We start from the raw sequence: 12,745 nt of genomic DNA on the forward strand, positions 1-12,745 counted from the left end.
TGAATAATTAATTTTCTTACCTAAAATATTCCTTTAAAATCGAAGTTATTAAGATGAGCCACAATTTGTCATTGCTCAAGAAAATGGTTGCTCAGAGTCATATTGGGGGAAAGTTTAGTGGAAGGAAAACATGCAGTGGGAAACAAATTGCACAAGCAAAATGGATAACCACTTTCTTGGGAGGACTACAGTTACTTTTGTTCGTTTTCATAAATCTAACTTAAAAATATATAAGAAAAGTTATATTTTACATTAAATAAAATATTTAATAAAATATTTATATTTAAATACATATGTATTGATATTTTAAATAAATTACATGTGAGCAAATAAACTGTAATTCAGTCTTTTGTACTTAAATGCTTTTGGACCTTTTTCTACTGCAGTTTTTCCTTCCACTAAACTTTAATTTGCTTGGATTCAAGGAGGATGCTCGTCTAATTCCGTAGCATTTATATTTTAAAAATATATTCATCAAAGTTCCTTTTAACTGTTTGTGTTTCGTTTAGATTTGGTGAAAGCTGTAATCATCACAACGAACAGAAATAAAAACTTTCTGAAGCTAATGCTCCAGTTTCACTGAAGTAAATTAACTTTCTGTGTGATGCAGAAATGCTCTGAGATGCGCCGGTATGTTAAGGTGAGCCAAAAGTAAAGGAGGATTCATTTGGCTCTTTGGTATCTGTTGCTCAAACACACACATTTTTTTTTCTTAAAAAATAAAAATAAAGAAAAGAAAAACACAACATTAACAAAATCACAATTTGTCCTTGATTGGAGCATCTGTCCTCATTTCTGTTTGTTTTTTTTTTTGTTGTTTTTTTTTTGTCTCTCTTATTAAAAGTTATTCTTGAAATTTCATTTTATTTGGAAAGAATTTAGAAAACTCTCCGAACAAAACAAAATGCTTCAAAACAACCAAAGCGGATTCCTCTTCTGGTACTTTCTGAGGAACCGTCGCAGCTCATGATTAGTTTTTCTTTCTTTTTTAAAAAAATGTACTGAAAGATTACATAATGATGCTTCACAGGAGTTGAAAACATGGAAACCCATTTTAAATTACACACCCCTGTGTTGTAGGAACAGCGTGTCCTTTTTGTACGACGCCATGTTGTCCTTGTGGAGACAATAAGCCATCAGGGTCCCTGCAGTGGGCGGCCATCTTTATTGTATCCATCCCTCGGCTCTCATTAGTTCGCACAACAGGAATCCTCAACCATCGGTGCGTGTGTTCGTGAAGTGAGCATCATGAGAAATGCCAAAAGACCAAATCATAATAATAATAATTTAAAAAAATGTTATAAAACCTTAAGAAAAAAGAGAGAAGCCGCCACGTCATCTCCTCCTTTCCTACTGGATCGATTGTTGCCTGGAATCCGTTTGCATGGAGGACAATTGAAGCGTCTCCTCTGATCTGAGCGATGAGAGAGGAATCCTGGCGGGCCGGGCTTTCGTTTGTTGCATCATCTCAAACAGTCCTTTCTCTGAGAGTTAATGGATTGTAGGCACATCTCCCAGCCAGGCACCAGGTAGGGGGCGTGGACACGTGTACTCGTTCTGCAGAGAACAGGAAGGAAAGAAAGAAAGAGCAGGACGCCGTTAGCGCCACACAGCTGGTGGTTACGACGAGAAATTAATTTTAGTTCCAGGTGATTTGATCGCAACACAGCCGGCCTGTGACAGCGCCAGCAACGCAAATAAGGATAAGCAATTAAGTGGTTGATAAACTCCCATGTGGTTCGACACACAGGCAGGATGTAAGAGAAATCTGTAGATTAAATTTCAATTACACGACGCCGAGTCTGTTTAGAACAGCTGGAGTCTGAAACGCCACTGCTTCAGTAAAACCCAGCATCTCCAAGCGCACCGCCTGCAGGATTTACTGGTTAGACCAGCACAAAACACAACGTCATAATCAAGAAGTTGGAAATCTATTCATGACTTTACAGGTTTCCAAAGTGAAAATGAAAAAAATGTTGCTTTATTGTTTATCACTTCCTCAAAACCTCCAACTGTAGTTTGATTAAACTTTTGGTGCTAATGAGTCAAAAGCAATGTTTCCACCCAATTGTCATGCAAATTTTGAGCAAAATCTTTGAAATGTTGCAGAAAAAACATCAACAAATTTAAAGTGAGAAAAAGCTAATTAAGGCAGCTGCAGCCCGGCAATGCAGAGCGTAACTTTGTCAGATGTTGATGCTTCGTATGGCTGCAGCAAACAAGATGTAGAGTTTGCAAACTAGAATTTCATTTCATTTTTTTTGCCATATTGAAAATCTGAATGTTCTTAAAGGGCCGGTTGGGCCAGAATGTATTAACAAAACCAATTAAAGTGTTAAAATAGAATTAACTAGCTGTTTGTTTCAGCATTCAATAAGTGTTTTTTTTTTTTTTTCAAAGTCACAGATTTTGTGGCACTAATTTAGGAATATTTGTAAAGTATTTTTACAATATTTGCGCTAATGTGTGATGTTAAATGTGACTTTTTATTAATCTCTGTCTGTCACAGACTTGACGTCAAGTAAAGCTGATTTTGGTCAATTTTGAGAAAGATTTTGCACTAAAAACCAGAATAAAATGTGGGGATCTGTTGATTCTGTGTGAGGATTTGTGAAATTTGGAGTTTAGATGGCAACATAAAAATATACGGTAGAACATTTCTGACTTTAAGATACACTAAATAATTTAGACGTACGATATGTTCGTTTCCGTGATAAAATGTAAATTTCCTTACAAAATATAATTATTATTGGACATTATTTTCTGATATTTTGTTTGAACAGATGATTCTATCTTAGCTAATTCCTCTAGTTTATTTTTGTTTTAAACAAACTTAGGTTTTTTGATTAAAGTGGTCTGAATATGTATTGGTGTCATTTTCCTTCCACTTCCATCCGTTTTCTGTTGTCTGTCACATAAAAACCACATAAAATCCATTAAAACTGCAGCGTGAAAATGCATGAAAAGTGCAAGAGGCATAAAAAGTGAAAGTGTCACTGAGAGAAAGTACTTTCTGTTTTTACTGACAAAGCTTTAAAAATAAGAGCATCTGTCAACGTTCCCTCACTCACTCTTAACAATCCCACATTCATGCTGCCTGCTCTGACCTTTTCTCTCTCATTTTAATCATGTTGCTCTTCTCTACTCTCTCAATTAATTTTTCAGCCATAACAGTTTTATAACGAGACGTGTATTGTCACCGGGCCAGACCTATTGAATGTTTTGGAAAAAAAAATAGCAGCTAAAAGCAACAGATATAATGAAACACACTTGGGGAATAATTATTTGATCTGCTACAATTTGGAGAGAGTTTGGGTTTTGTGGCAAAATCAGTCAGTCAGCTGCAGATAATCCTGACCTCAACTCATTGCCTACACAAAGCATGCCTGTCTGCAAAATCAATTTTCTCCCATTCCTCCCCCAAAGGGAGGACCAAAGGTCAAAATGTGACCTCAGAATATGTCAGGAATGAAACAGTGGACCGGCGCAGGGGGCAATGGGCAAAAAGACGATCAGCAAGTAGCTGGTAAGACAACAATCGGGCTCTGAAGGCGACGACAGATCGAATCTTCACACTGTCAGGCAGCAGGGCAATGAACAGAATAACTAGATCTGGATGGCTTAAATGCTGCAGAGAGCCGTGAGAAAGTCTTCCTTCAACAGATGGGCTGTTGATGCAAAACATCTTTTATACTAAAAGATAATGAGACTTTAATCTACTCTGTTCTGCCTATTTCGACCTTGTCACTTTAAATCTAAATAAGCTGCTGCTGGACCCAGCTGCAAACGGATGCACAATTATGCAACTGTGCGTCTTTGCAAAGCAGAAGTGGAGCCTCCTGCACAACAAATTGTTTTTTCCAGCAGCCATTGTACAGCGGTAAAACCGGAGCTCAATTTGGGTTTTCCTGGAGTTACTTGGTGAGGGGCGGAGCCTGCTGATATGTGATGCTACACTTAGGAAGTTTTTGCAACGGGTCATTTTTCCGGACACCAAAAATCATGAACTCAACGCCAAAAACTAGCTGGTTTGGTTGGGGTTTTCCTTAAGCGCTTTGGCTGTTTTTAGAAGCAATAGAAACACGAATGGAAGTACAAAAAAGTGTAAAACATAAGCATCGCATAATGTATCAGATTTTCAAATAAATTTTATTATAAAACAAAGATAAGTAAAAAGAAAATACACCTGCCTTTCTTGTGAAATCACGATTTTTCCTTTGAAAAGATCAATTTTATGTCAACTTTTACCTGTAAACGGTGAAGACGAACGTGAAACTTTATGTTTCTCATTACATCTGACATAAAACAAACAGCTTTTTAAGAAAAGGATAGCTGTCATGTGTTGTTCACGTCTTTGTTACAAAGAAAAACAATAGCATCAGTTTTGTGCCGGAAAACATATAAACTCTTCATTTTTGTGAAAAGCAAACCCCTGACCCTGACATCTTAAGAGTTGGCAAATGACAGAAGTGCCAACGATACACAAAAGATTTAACAATTAAAAAACAAAGGAACTTTCCAAGTGAATCGATAAGCAGACAGAGCAGGTAATTTATGTGCAGCATCATCTCGATAAGCAGCATACAATGGATTGATTTCAGGAACTAATTTTCCTCCAGAACATCATAAATTCAGGAGAAAGAGTCAATTATGCATCTTGACGGGTGAGCAACCCCGGCACATCTAAATGTCAGGGATTTCCCCACAGGACGAGTCACGCTTGTTAAAATGTTGCTGCAAATTAGTGCAACATTTTGACATTTTCCCCTCATTCAAGAGCTTACGAGCCTCAAACTGTTCTGCACTCCAAAACAGACAGAGCGGCACTCGGCTCACTTTCTGAGTGTTTTTAACCGCACTGTGACACGGCAACAAGTCCTTATTGATTTAGCAACACAAACGCTCAACTTAAGCAGTCTCAAAAGCTTTTCAAATGTGCTCCAAACTGTCCCTGGCTCAGCTTTTTGCTGCTGGAGCCGAGATTGTCGTCGGTGTTGAAGCACATCTCTTCGCCGTGCAGCTCAGGCGAACGCGCCCTGAGCAGATCTTTGATTTAGGCGTTATCAAATGGGCTGAGGAGTCTTCAATCAACCCTTTATCTCCCTCTCAGGTAAGAAGTGAGCGAGGAAAACTCTGCGGCACAAATTGTCATACAGAAGACAATTTGTGTGAGAGCAAATCACAGCAAAGTTTCGGGTTGTGCTCTGAGCCGATGCACAAAAACAGACAAGAGCTAAAGAGCACAAATCTGTAAAGGCAGATGTCATAAAAATGAAATCTTCCCATTAGGTAATGTTTTGGACAAGATTTATTAAAGTTCTACACCTGATTGCTGAAACGTTTGTTTCTTTCTTTATCCTGCAACTCCTTGTGTCAGTGGTGCAAGAAAAATATAATTTTAAAAAATATTTTCCATATAATAAACGATTGTGTGCATTTATATTCAACGCCTTTCTTGCTTTGATGCCTCTAAATAATCCAGTCAGCCAGTCCATTGTCCTTAAAAGTCACCTAATTATTCAAAATCTGAATGGTGCTGAGAGCAGCGACTCACTTTCGCTACAATAAGAGCTCCCACTCTTCCAGGGTTTGTTTTTAACAGCTCTGGACTTCTATAGAATACAGATCTTTGCGAAATAGCTTGAGGTCAGTCAGGATGAATAGAAAATGTCTATGAAAAGCAATTTTCTGCTCTTGCAACAGACTCTCAATTTAATTAGCGACTTCGATTGGGCCGTTCCAACACGAGGCACTAATTTGATCTGAGCCATTCCTTTGTGGCTCTGGCTGTGAGTCCAGGCTCCTTGTCCCGCTGGAAGGTGAACCTCCACCACTGTTTAAAGTTCTCTAACAGGTTTTCTTTTTCCAAAATTTCCCTGCATTTGGCTCCGTTATCTTTCACTTAATCGAGGAGGCAGCGACCTCCAGCCGCCTGGGCCGGATCCTCCGGGGGAATCCCCAGGCGTTCCCAGGTCAGCCATGTCTGTCCTGGTCTTTCTCTGGGTCTCCTCCCAGTGGGTGGTGTCCAAAAGCCAACCAGAACCCAGAAACTCACTTTGGTCTCTGGATCTTGTTCTTTCAGTCACTACCCGGAGCTTTGGGCCGTAGATGAGGACTTATTCCCTTATTTCTGAACATTACCCCAACGTTCTTAAAGGCTCCTACATTCGTCATCTGAACAGTCGACATGCAGTCACATGGTTTCTGCACGTGCAAGAATCATTCACCAGTCTTATTAATATGGTAGTTATTTAGTGAAGAATTGTGCATTAGATACTCGTTTCTTGCACCTGCAGAAACCATCTAACTTTTGAAACATCATGACAGTACTTGACAAATATGCTATGCAAATAAACTCAAAGTAAATAAACAAACTTCTGACCAATCACACAACACTTGGACAGTGGCCTGTCCGACCCGGGCCTGGTGCCGAGTTCGGCAGGTGGATGACTCTCTACGGACAAAATGACGCAAAAGTCATCACTAGTCAATAAAAGTTGATTTCGGCATTTTGGACGAAGTCTGTGGATCCCTTTAAACTCCCCGACTCCGAGAAGGCGGCTCCTTTTCCAATTACCATCCACCTTCTCATTCGCTCCGTTTGCACTACATTTTCTCCATGTAATACGGAGTGCAGGTCTTTCCAGACATTTTCTTTACAATTATGCGTTTATGTCTCAGAAAAATTACCAATAAAATAAAAGTTAATGGCATAAACTTTTGTGAGGCACTACAGTCTTCCCAAAAGTAACTACTTCTTCACATCTTGGGTGAATAAAGAGCATTTTATCTCTGCTTTAGTCCTTTAACACCAAACACAGTTGTTCAGTTGCTTGCAAAAACTTCTTAATGATGTTATAAAGCGTTTTACAAGAAGCGCTGAGTGGTTTAGGTCACAATGAGGTTTACTACAGCAAAAACAAAGGCGTAATGAATATACAACAAAAACCTTAAAAATGCAGCATTGGAGCTGAATAATCACGAAGCCTGAGTTCATGGAACAGCAGCTCCAAAAACCTGCTGTCGCAAACTGTGACCTGGGGATAGTTAGCAGAGCATTGTGGTGGTCAGATCGGGTCCGTTCCCGGTCAGGAGGTCTGAGAGGCAGCAGAGGCAGGACCATTACAGGCTGTGGATGTGTGCAGGGGTTTAGATTCACTGCCAGGCGTAACAAGAAGCCTGCAGAGGGAGGAGAGCGCAGAGGTGACGGGTTCAGCACTGGGTCCTGGTAATGAGCCTGGCTGCAATATTCTGCACCAACTGGAGATGGTTGAGGCTCCTTCCTTCCTCCCTGAGCATTGAGATTAATCTGGGCAACGACTGGCAAACATATCCACAAGTTTAGCAAGAAGGTAGATTAAAGAAAGTACTTCTCCATGCAGATTGTACAAGCATCTTAGGTGATAAATAAAACTGCTGAATCCATTCATTATAATAATCATTTCATAGAGTTACAGAGTGTATATCTCCAGAGGTCAAAAGTTCATTACAGAGACAGTGCCCTGAAATCCTGGAGTTAATACTGGAAAAACGTAGTAAAAACGCCGTTAGGATCTGTTGCTATGCCAACCATGTAATGGAAAAGTTTTAAAAAATCTAATTAGTTAATTTGGCAATGTGCAGTTAAATCAAAAATATTTTTTCTTTAAAAAAGTTGAAGAATGGTGAGATTGTTCACCTTCATTAATCCATCAACTTTCTGTGGTGCATTGTTGCTTTTGGCAGTGAAACTCAGCATGATGCTGCCACCACCATGCTTGACACTTGATACATTACACAGTTACTGAGTAGCTGATCTTATTTGTGACATCTAATGCTAAATGTATGTAGTTTTAACACTCAGAGTGTTAAAAGGTGCAGGATCTAATAACAGCAACAGATAATGGCGTAACTTATATTAGCACGTCCAAAGTAGTTTTTTTTCTTATCAGGTTAAAGAATATAGTCGTCATGACATTGTTATTGTTTATTTGGCTTGAAGTGATCTTTAAACTCTCCCATAGATCTTCTTTTTGCTCATTTTCTCTTACAATTGAATCATAAATGCTCCTCTTAACTAAGGGAAGTGAGGCCAGCAGTGCTTTCGATGCCTATTTTTGTGGAATAATTGTGTTGGGTTGCCCACTCCTGGGTCTACGTTGCCTTCTGAATCAACCAACTAAGGTTTGAACCTTAACCATGTCAAAGGTTAATTCAAACCTCCCAGGAGTCAGTAATGTCCCACAAACTCCCAACACGTGAGAAGAGCCATAGCTACTGTGTGGCAGCGGGACGCTGGGCGAACCTGCCTACAGTTATGAGCTGCTTCTTAATGAGGCTCATAATGAGGCACCTCTTCTCGCCTGCAGTGATTTCTTTATTCTGCGTGTCTGGCAGTAATCATAACTTGGACGTAGCAAGTGAAGTTGAACCAAGAAGATGTGATTAATCACAGTTAATTCATGATTCAACAAGGGAGGCGGTTACACATTCCTATAGGGCTACGCGAGATTGGATAACGTTTCCCTTTAATGAAATGAATCACGTGTAATCTTATTCAGATATTGTGGAAAAATAGAACAAATGAGAATTTGTACTGCAATTAAAAGCTTAATTCATTTGTTCATTCGCCTGAAATGCGTCTAAATAAAAGCTGCTGCTTCGTGTCGTCTTCCTGCTGCACAGACATACGAAAAAAGTACAGAGCAATTACTATCCGTCTCTTCACAAACAGGTTATACGTCCCTGTCTCTGCTCTGTTCCACCCCCTCCAACATCTTTAATGTGCTTTTAATTAGGTTAGTAATTAGCATTAGCCCAAAGTTGATGTAATTAATCTCCTCTTTGTCCAGACAGCTGGAACCAATACAAACGCGCCACACGCCTGCCACTCTCAGAGATCTCAAGCCTGTTCCTCCACCTTGCTCCATTCCTCCGCCCCGTCCCTGTGAAGTTGATTTTTTTTTCCCACAGACCAAAAGAAACCACGCAGACAACAAGAGCTGGACTGATTATGTCAATTCTTTGTGAGATTTTTGGCTAATGAGACAAGCAAAACCCACCTTTGATCTGACGATATTAGCGTAGCATGTTCTGTGGTTGTGTTGAAATGATTACAGCGTCAAGGTGTACGTCTGATCTGAGCCTCTTTTATCTTCGTCAGCTCTCATCTTCATAAATATCAGACAAGGAATTAGAAAAATGAAACGCTATCTGAGGAGGCTAATTTATGCTCACAGACGAGAGAAATAATTAAAAAATGGAAACTTTTTTTCATGGAAACTAATTCCTGCTTAAGCTCTTGATCCCTGCAAAACAGACCGACTTACAGTTCCTCTTAAGCTCTAGTTCTTTCTCAGAACACACATTTAATCCTATTATGACTTCAAACAGGGATTTTTTCTTGTTTCTCATTAAAAAAAAACCTCAATAAATGTTAATTTAGAGAAATTAGATTCTTTTGTTTTTAGATTGTAGGAACAAAAACGTGAAATGCTGATAGCTGCAGCTAGGTCAAAGCCTGTTGAATAATCCCACATCATCCATTATATCTTGATTTTAAATCAAACCAGAGGCTTTAAGTGGTTACCATCGCAAACATCTGGAAGGTGATATGATCAAATGCAATGCACTGAATACTCCTCCTTGTTTGGCGTTTCCATTTCTTTCTCAAATGCATAAATAATAGCACCCAGATTAATATTTGTGCTGAGAGCATGAATACATGAATATATAATCTTGACAGCATGGGCACTATCTCGCCTCCAGCAACGCTTTATACTGTATGACTTCGATTTGAAATGCTAACTTTGCAATGGAAGCATTTAGAAATTTGGGGGTTATCAATAATAAAATAATAAGATGTTACTGTATTGCTAAACCTTAAAGGCGCTCTATCAATCTACATGCAGCCCTGGGAAAAAAATTAAGAGTGCTCTGCACTGAACCCCATTGAAAACCGCATGATTATTCCACCACATATTGATTTCTGAGTTAAATCATTTGTATTGTTGTTTCTAAATGAATATGAATTTGTTTTCTTTGCATTATTTGAGGTCTGAAAGCACTAAATCATTTTGTTATTTTGACCTTTTCTCATTTTCAGCAAATAAAAATTTAATTTATGCTTGGAATTTCAGAGGCATGTTGTCAGAAGTTCACAGATTAAAAGAACAATTTGTTCATTTTACTCAAACATTGACCTATAAAAAGTAAAATCAGAAACTGATTATTTTAAGTGGTCTGTTAATTTTTTCTAGAGCTGTAAGTATATAAAATCACTTTGAAACATTTATAACAATCCTTCCAAACTCTTTCTGCATTTACAGATTTTCCCCAGAATAATTTGAGTGAATACATAATGTAAATTTCAGTAACTGGCAACGTAACAATATTTACCGTCATTGTTAAATAATCAATTAACCACATTTTTAAAAATAATTTAATCCAGTTTCCATAGCAACGCCCAGCCCTTATTGCTGTCAGAAGAAATATTTTGACTGGAGCTCGACTGACATGGAGTCAAAAAGACGAAGAAAAAATTATCAGCTGGAAAGAGACGCAAAGACTTTTCTGGCATTGGGAAAACATAACGAGAGCCATCATCCAGAAAGGAAGAGTCTCACCAAAAACATCTTCATGATTCCCAAGACTTTTATATATAAAAAAAAAGATTCTGTGGACAGATGAGAAAGAAGCAGAAATGTTTTGGAAGATGTTTGCTGCTTTGGTGGTTCAGGAACCTGGATGACTCCAGTCCGTTTGCGTAGAAAGTCCAGTCCATTTGCGTAGAAAGTCCAGTCTGTTTGCGTAGAAAGTCCAGTCCGTTTGCGTAATCAAACTCTGGTGACGATTAAAAAAAGCAAGATCTGGTTCGCCTTTCAACCTCAATTCAGCCGAAATGAACTCTGGTTCGATTCAAACGCATATGTGAACGCCAAGCAGGAAGTGGACTGCAACGCAGGGTATTCTGGGTAACCAAAACAAAGGCATGAGTCTAATGCTAGTGGGAGAAATGGCTTGTGGTATTTTGCCAAAAACAAGAGAGAAATCTTACAACCACTCCATTTTTTTACATTTTGTGAAGGAGGAAGTTGAGCTCAATGTCTTCTTAAGAGGTTTTTGTGTCTTTTCCTTCAGAGGTTTTTGGTGCAGAACCTCCACACGTGAGGGGAGAAAAAGGTTCTGAACGAGTTTGGATCATTTGGCACAATCCAGAGTGAAAGATAAGCTGAAAATGGACCAATGTTGATCCTGAATTGAACCGATAAGGCATGAAAACATCCTCAGTCTTTTGATGGAGCCATAAGTTCTGGTCTCTAGGAGAAAATCCCCAAAGAGATCATCCAGTTACCAGTTAATAGCCTTCAGATTACTGTTACAAACTCACCTCAAACCAAGATGTTACCCCTAATGTCTAATGATGCATATTTAACACAAACCAAGAGCCATTTTGGAAGCACTTTTTCCACCATTTACTGGCAGGAACTACCTAAAATGATTTGCTAGAATGAAATAACGATATCGACCAAATTGAGGACGAATAATAACTTTTGTGTGAATTTATTTCAGGCATTAAGAGCAGCATCACACCAACACCACCATGTTTGAAAACCCTCCAAAATGGCTGGAGAGCAGGCTGACATTCCTAAACAGGGACTCACTGCCAGTTCTCACAGACACTCAAACATGAAATGCCAGCTGTGTAAAAGCAGAATAATAGTTTATACGGTGGAATCCTATTTGGTCACATTCACCTTGATTTGCCTCCACAGCGCTGAGGGGTTAATAACTGCAACGGTTTCTGTGGAGTAATGTGAGTTTTTATGCTCATCACTGCACATCAGAGTGAAAAAAGAAACAAATGATTTGGCCTGAAGTGGGTTTGGCCTTTACACCTCCCCATCTATCTCTCTTGTAACACTAAATGTGTTTCAGCAGCAAGGGGAGGATATACTCAACCACAACTAAGTGGGCCAGTGAGAGTACGCCACGCTCTCTCGCCTTCTGAAGTTAAAAAGAGAGCAATTTTCAGCGCCGATGCATTAAGCGAGACGTGAACAGCGCGGTCCAAAGGTAGCGCACCGAGATCTCCCCGAGGAAATCTGGACCGGCGAATGAAGGCTGGGAGCAAACCGAGCACGTCCCTGATGAGATGTCTCAGCATGCACGTTTATTTATGGGTGTGCATGATCATGCATTTTTATCTGTGCTTGAGTGTTATGACTTATGATTGCTGTGATTTAGGTAGGTGATGGATGGCACCATTAGGAGCGGCAGATCCCTCCCCTTAAGTCACTCTCTGTGTACATCACCTTGCCTGCTATAAATTAAGCTTGATGCATAAACAAAGTGTTTGCTGGGGGCTTAGAATACCTCTTATACTTTATCTAGCTCTGGTTCTGGGGGAATCCAGCATAAAGGACTCTGAGGGGTCCAAAAGTATCATTTTAAATTGCATTCTTTGACAAACAGAGAGCCGGTGGAGTGATTTAATCTGGTCTTCTGTTTCTAGCAGCAGGATTTTAAATGAGCTGCAGATCCATGCTAGATTTGTTTAGATTAGATCAGTAACCTAACTGAGTTAAACCTAATTAAAATCAAGGCTTTCACAAGATTTTCTGTGACATTCTCAGCAACAGCGGGATGCTGCATTTAAACAATGTTTAACTGCTACTAAAGTGCCGAAGGGAAATAAAACCCAGCATAGCCTTGTGCTGTAGATTTTGGCATCTGCTGCACACGTCAAAATCGAGGCTTTTTATCA

The 12,745-nt window shown here is 39.3% G+C and overlaps 1 protein-coding gene across 1 annotated transcript in view; it reads right to left on the reverse strand.

Annotated features, from left to right (window-relative positions):
• Positions 1-834: 834 nt before the first annotated feature.
• The window catches only part of lrrtm4l1 (leucine rich repeat transmembrane neuronal 4 like 1), a 118,666-nt gene continuing 106,755 nt past the window's right edge, over positions 835-12,745 (reverse strand). Inside the window, exon 4 of the mRNA XM_088011355.1 lies at positions 835-1,557. Coding sequence (XP_087867481.1) covers positions 1,492-1,557 — 66 coding nt within the window. The 3' untranslated portion in view covers positions 835-1,491. The remainder of the gene's footprint in view (positions 1,558-12,745) is intronic.

The sequence above is a fragment of the Poecilia mexicana genome, unplaced genomic scaffold (genome assembly GCF_051168715.1).
Source record: "Poecilia mexicana isolate PSO_F unplaced genomic scaffold, ASM5116871v1 scaffold_12, whole genome shotgun sequence".
NCBI lineage: Eukaryota > Metazoa > Chordata > Actinopteri > Cyprinodontiformes > Poeciliidae > Poecilia > Poecilia mexicana.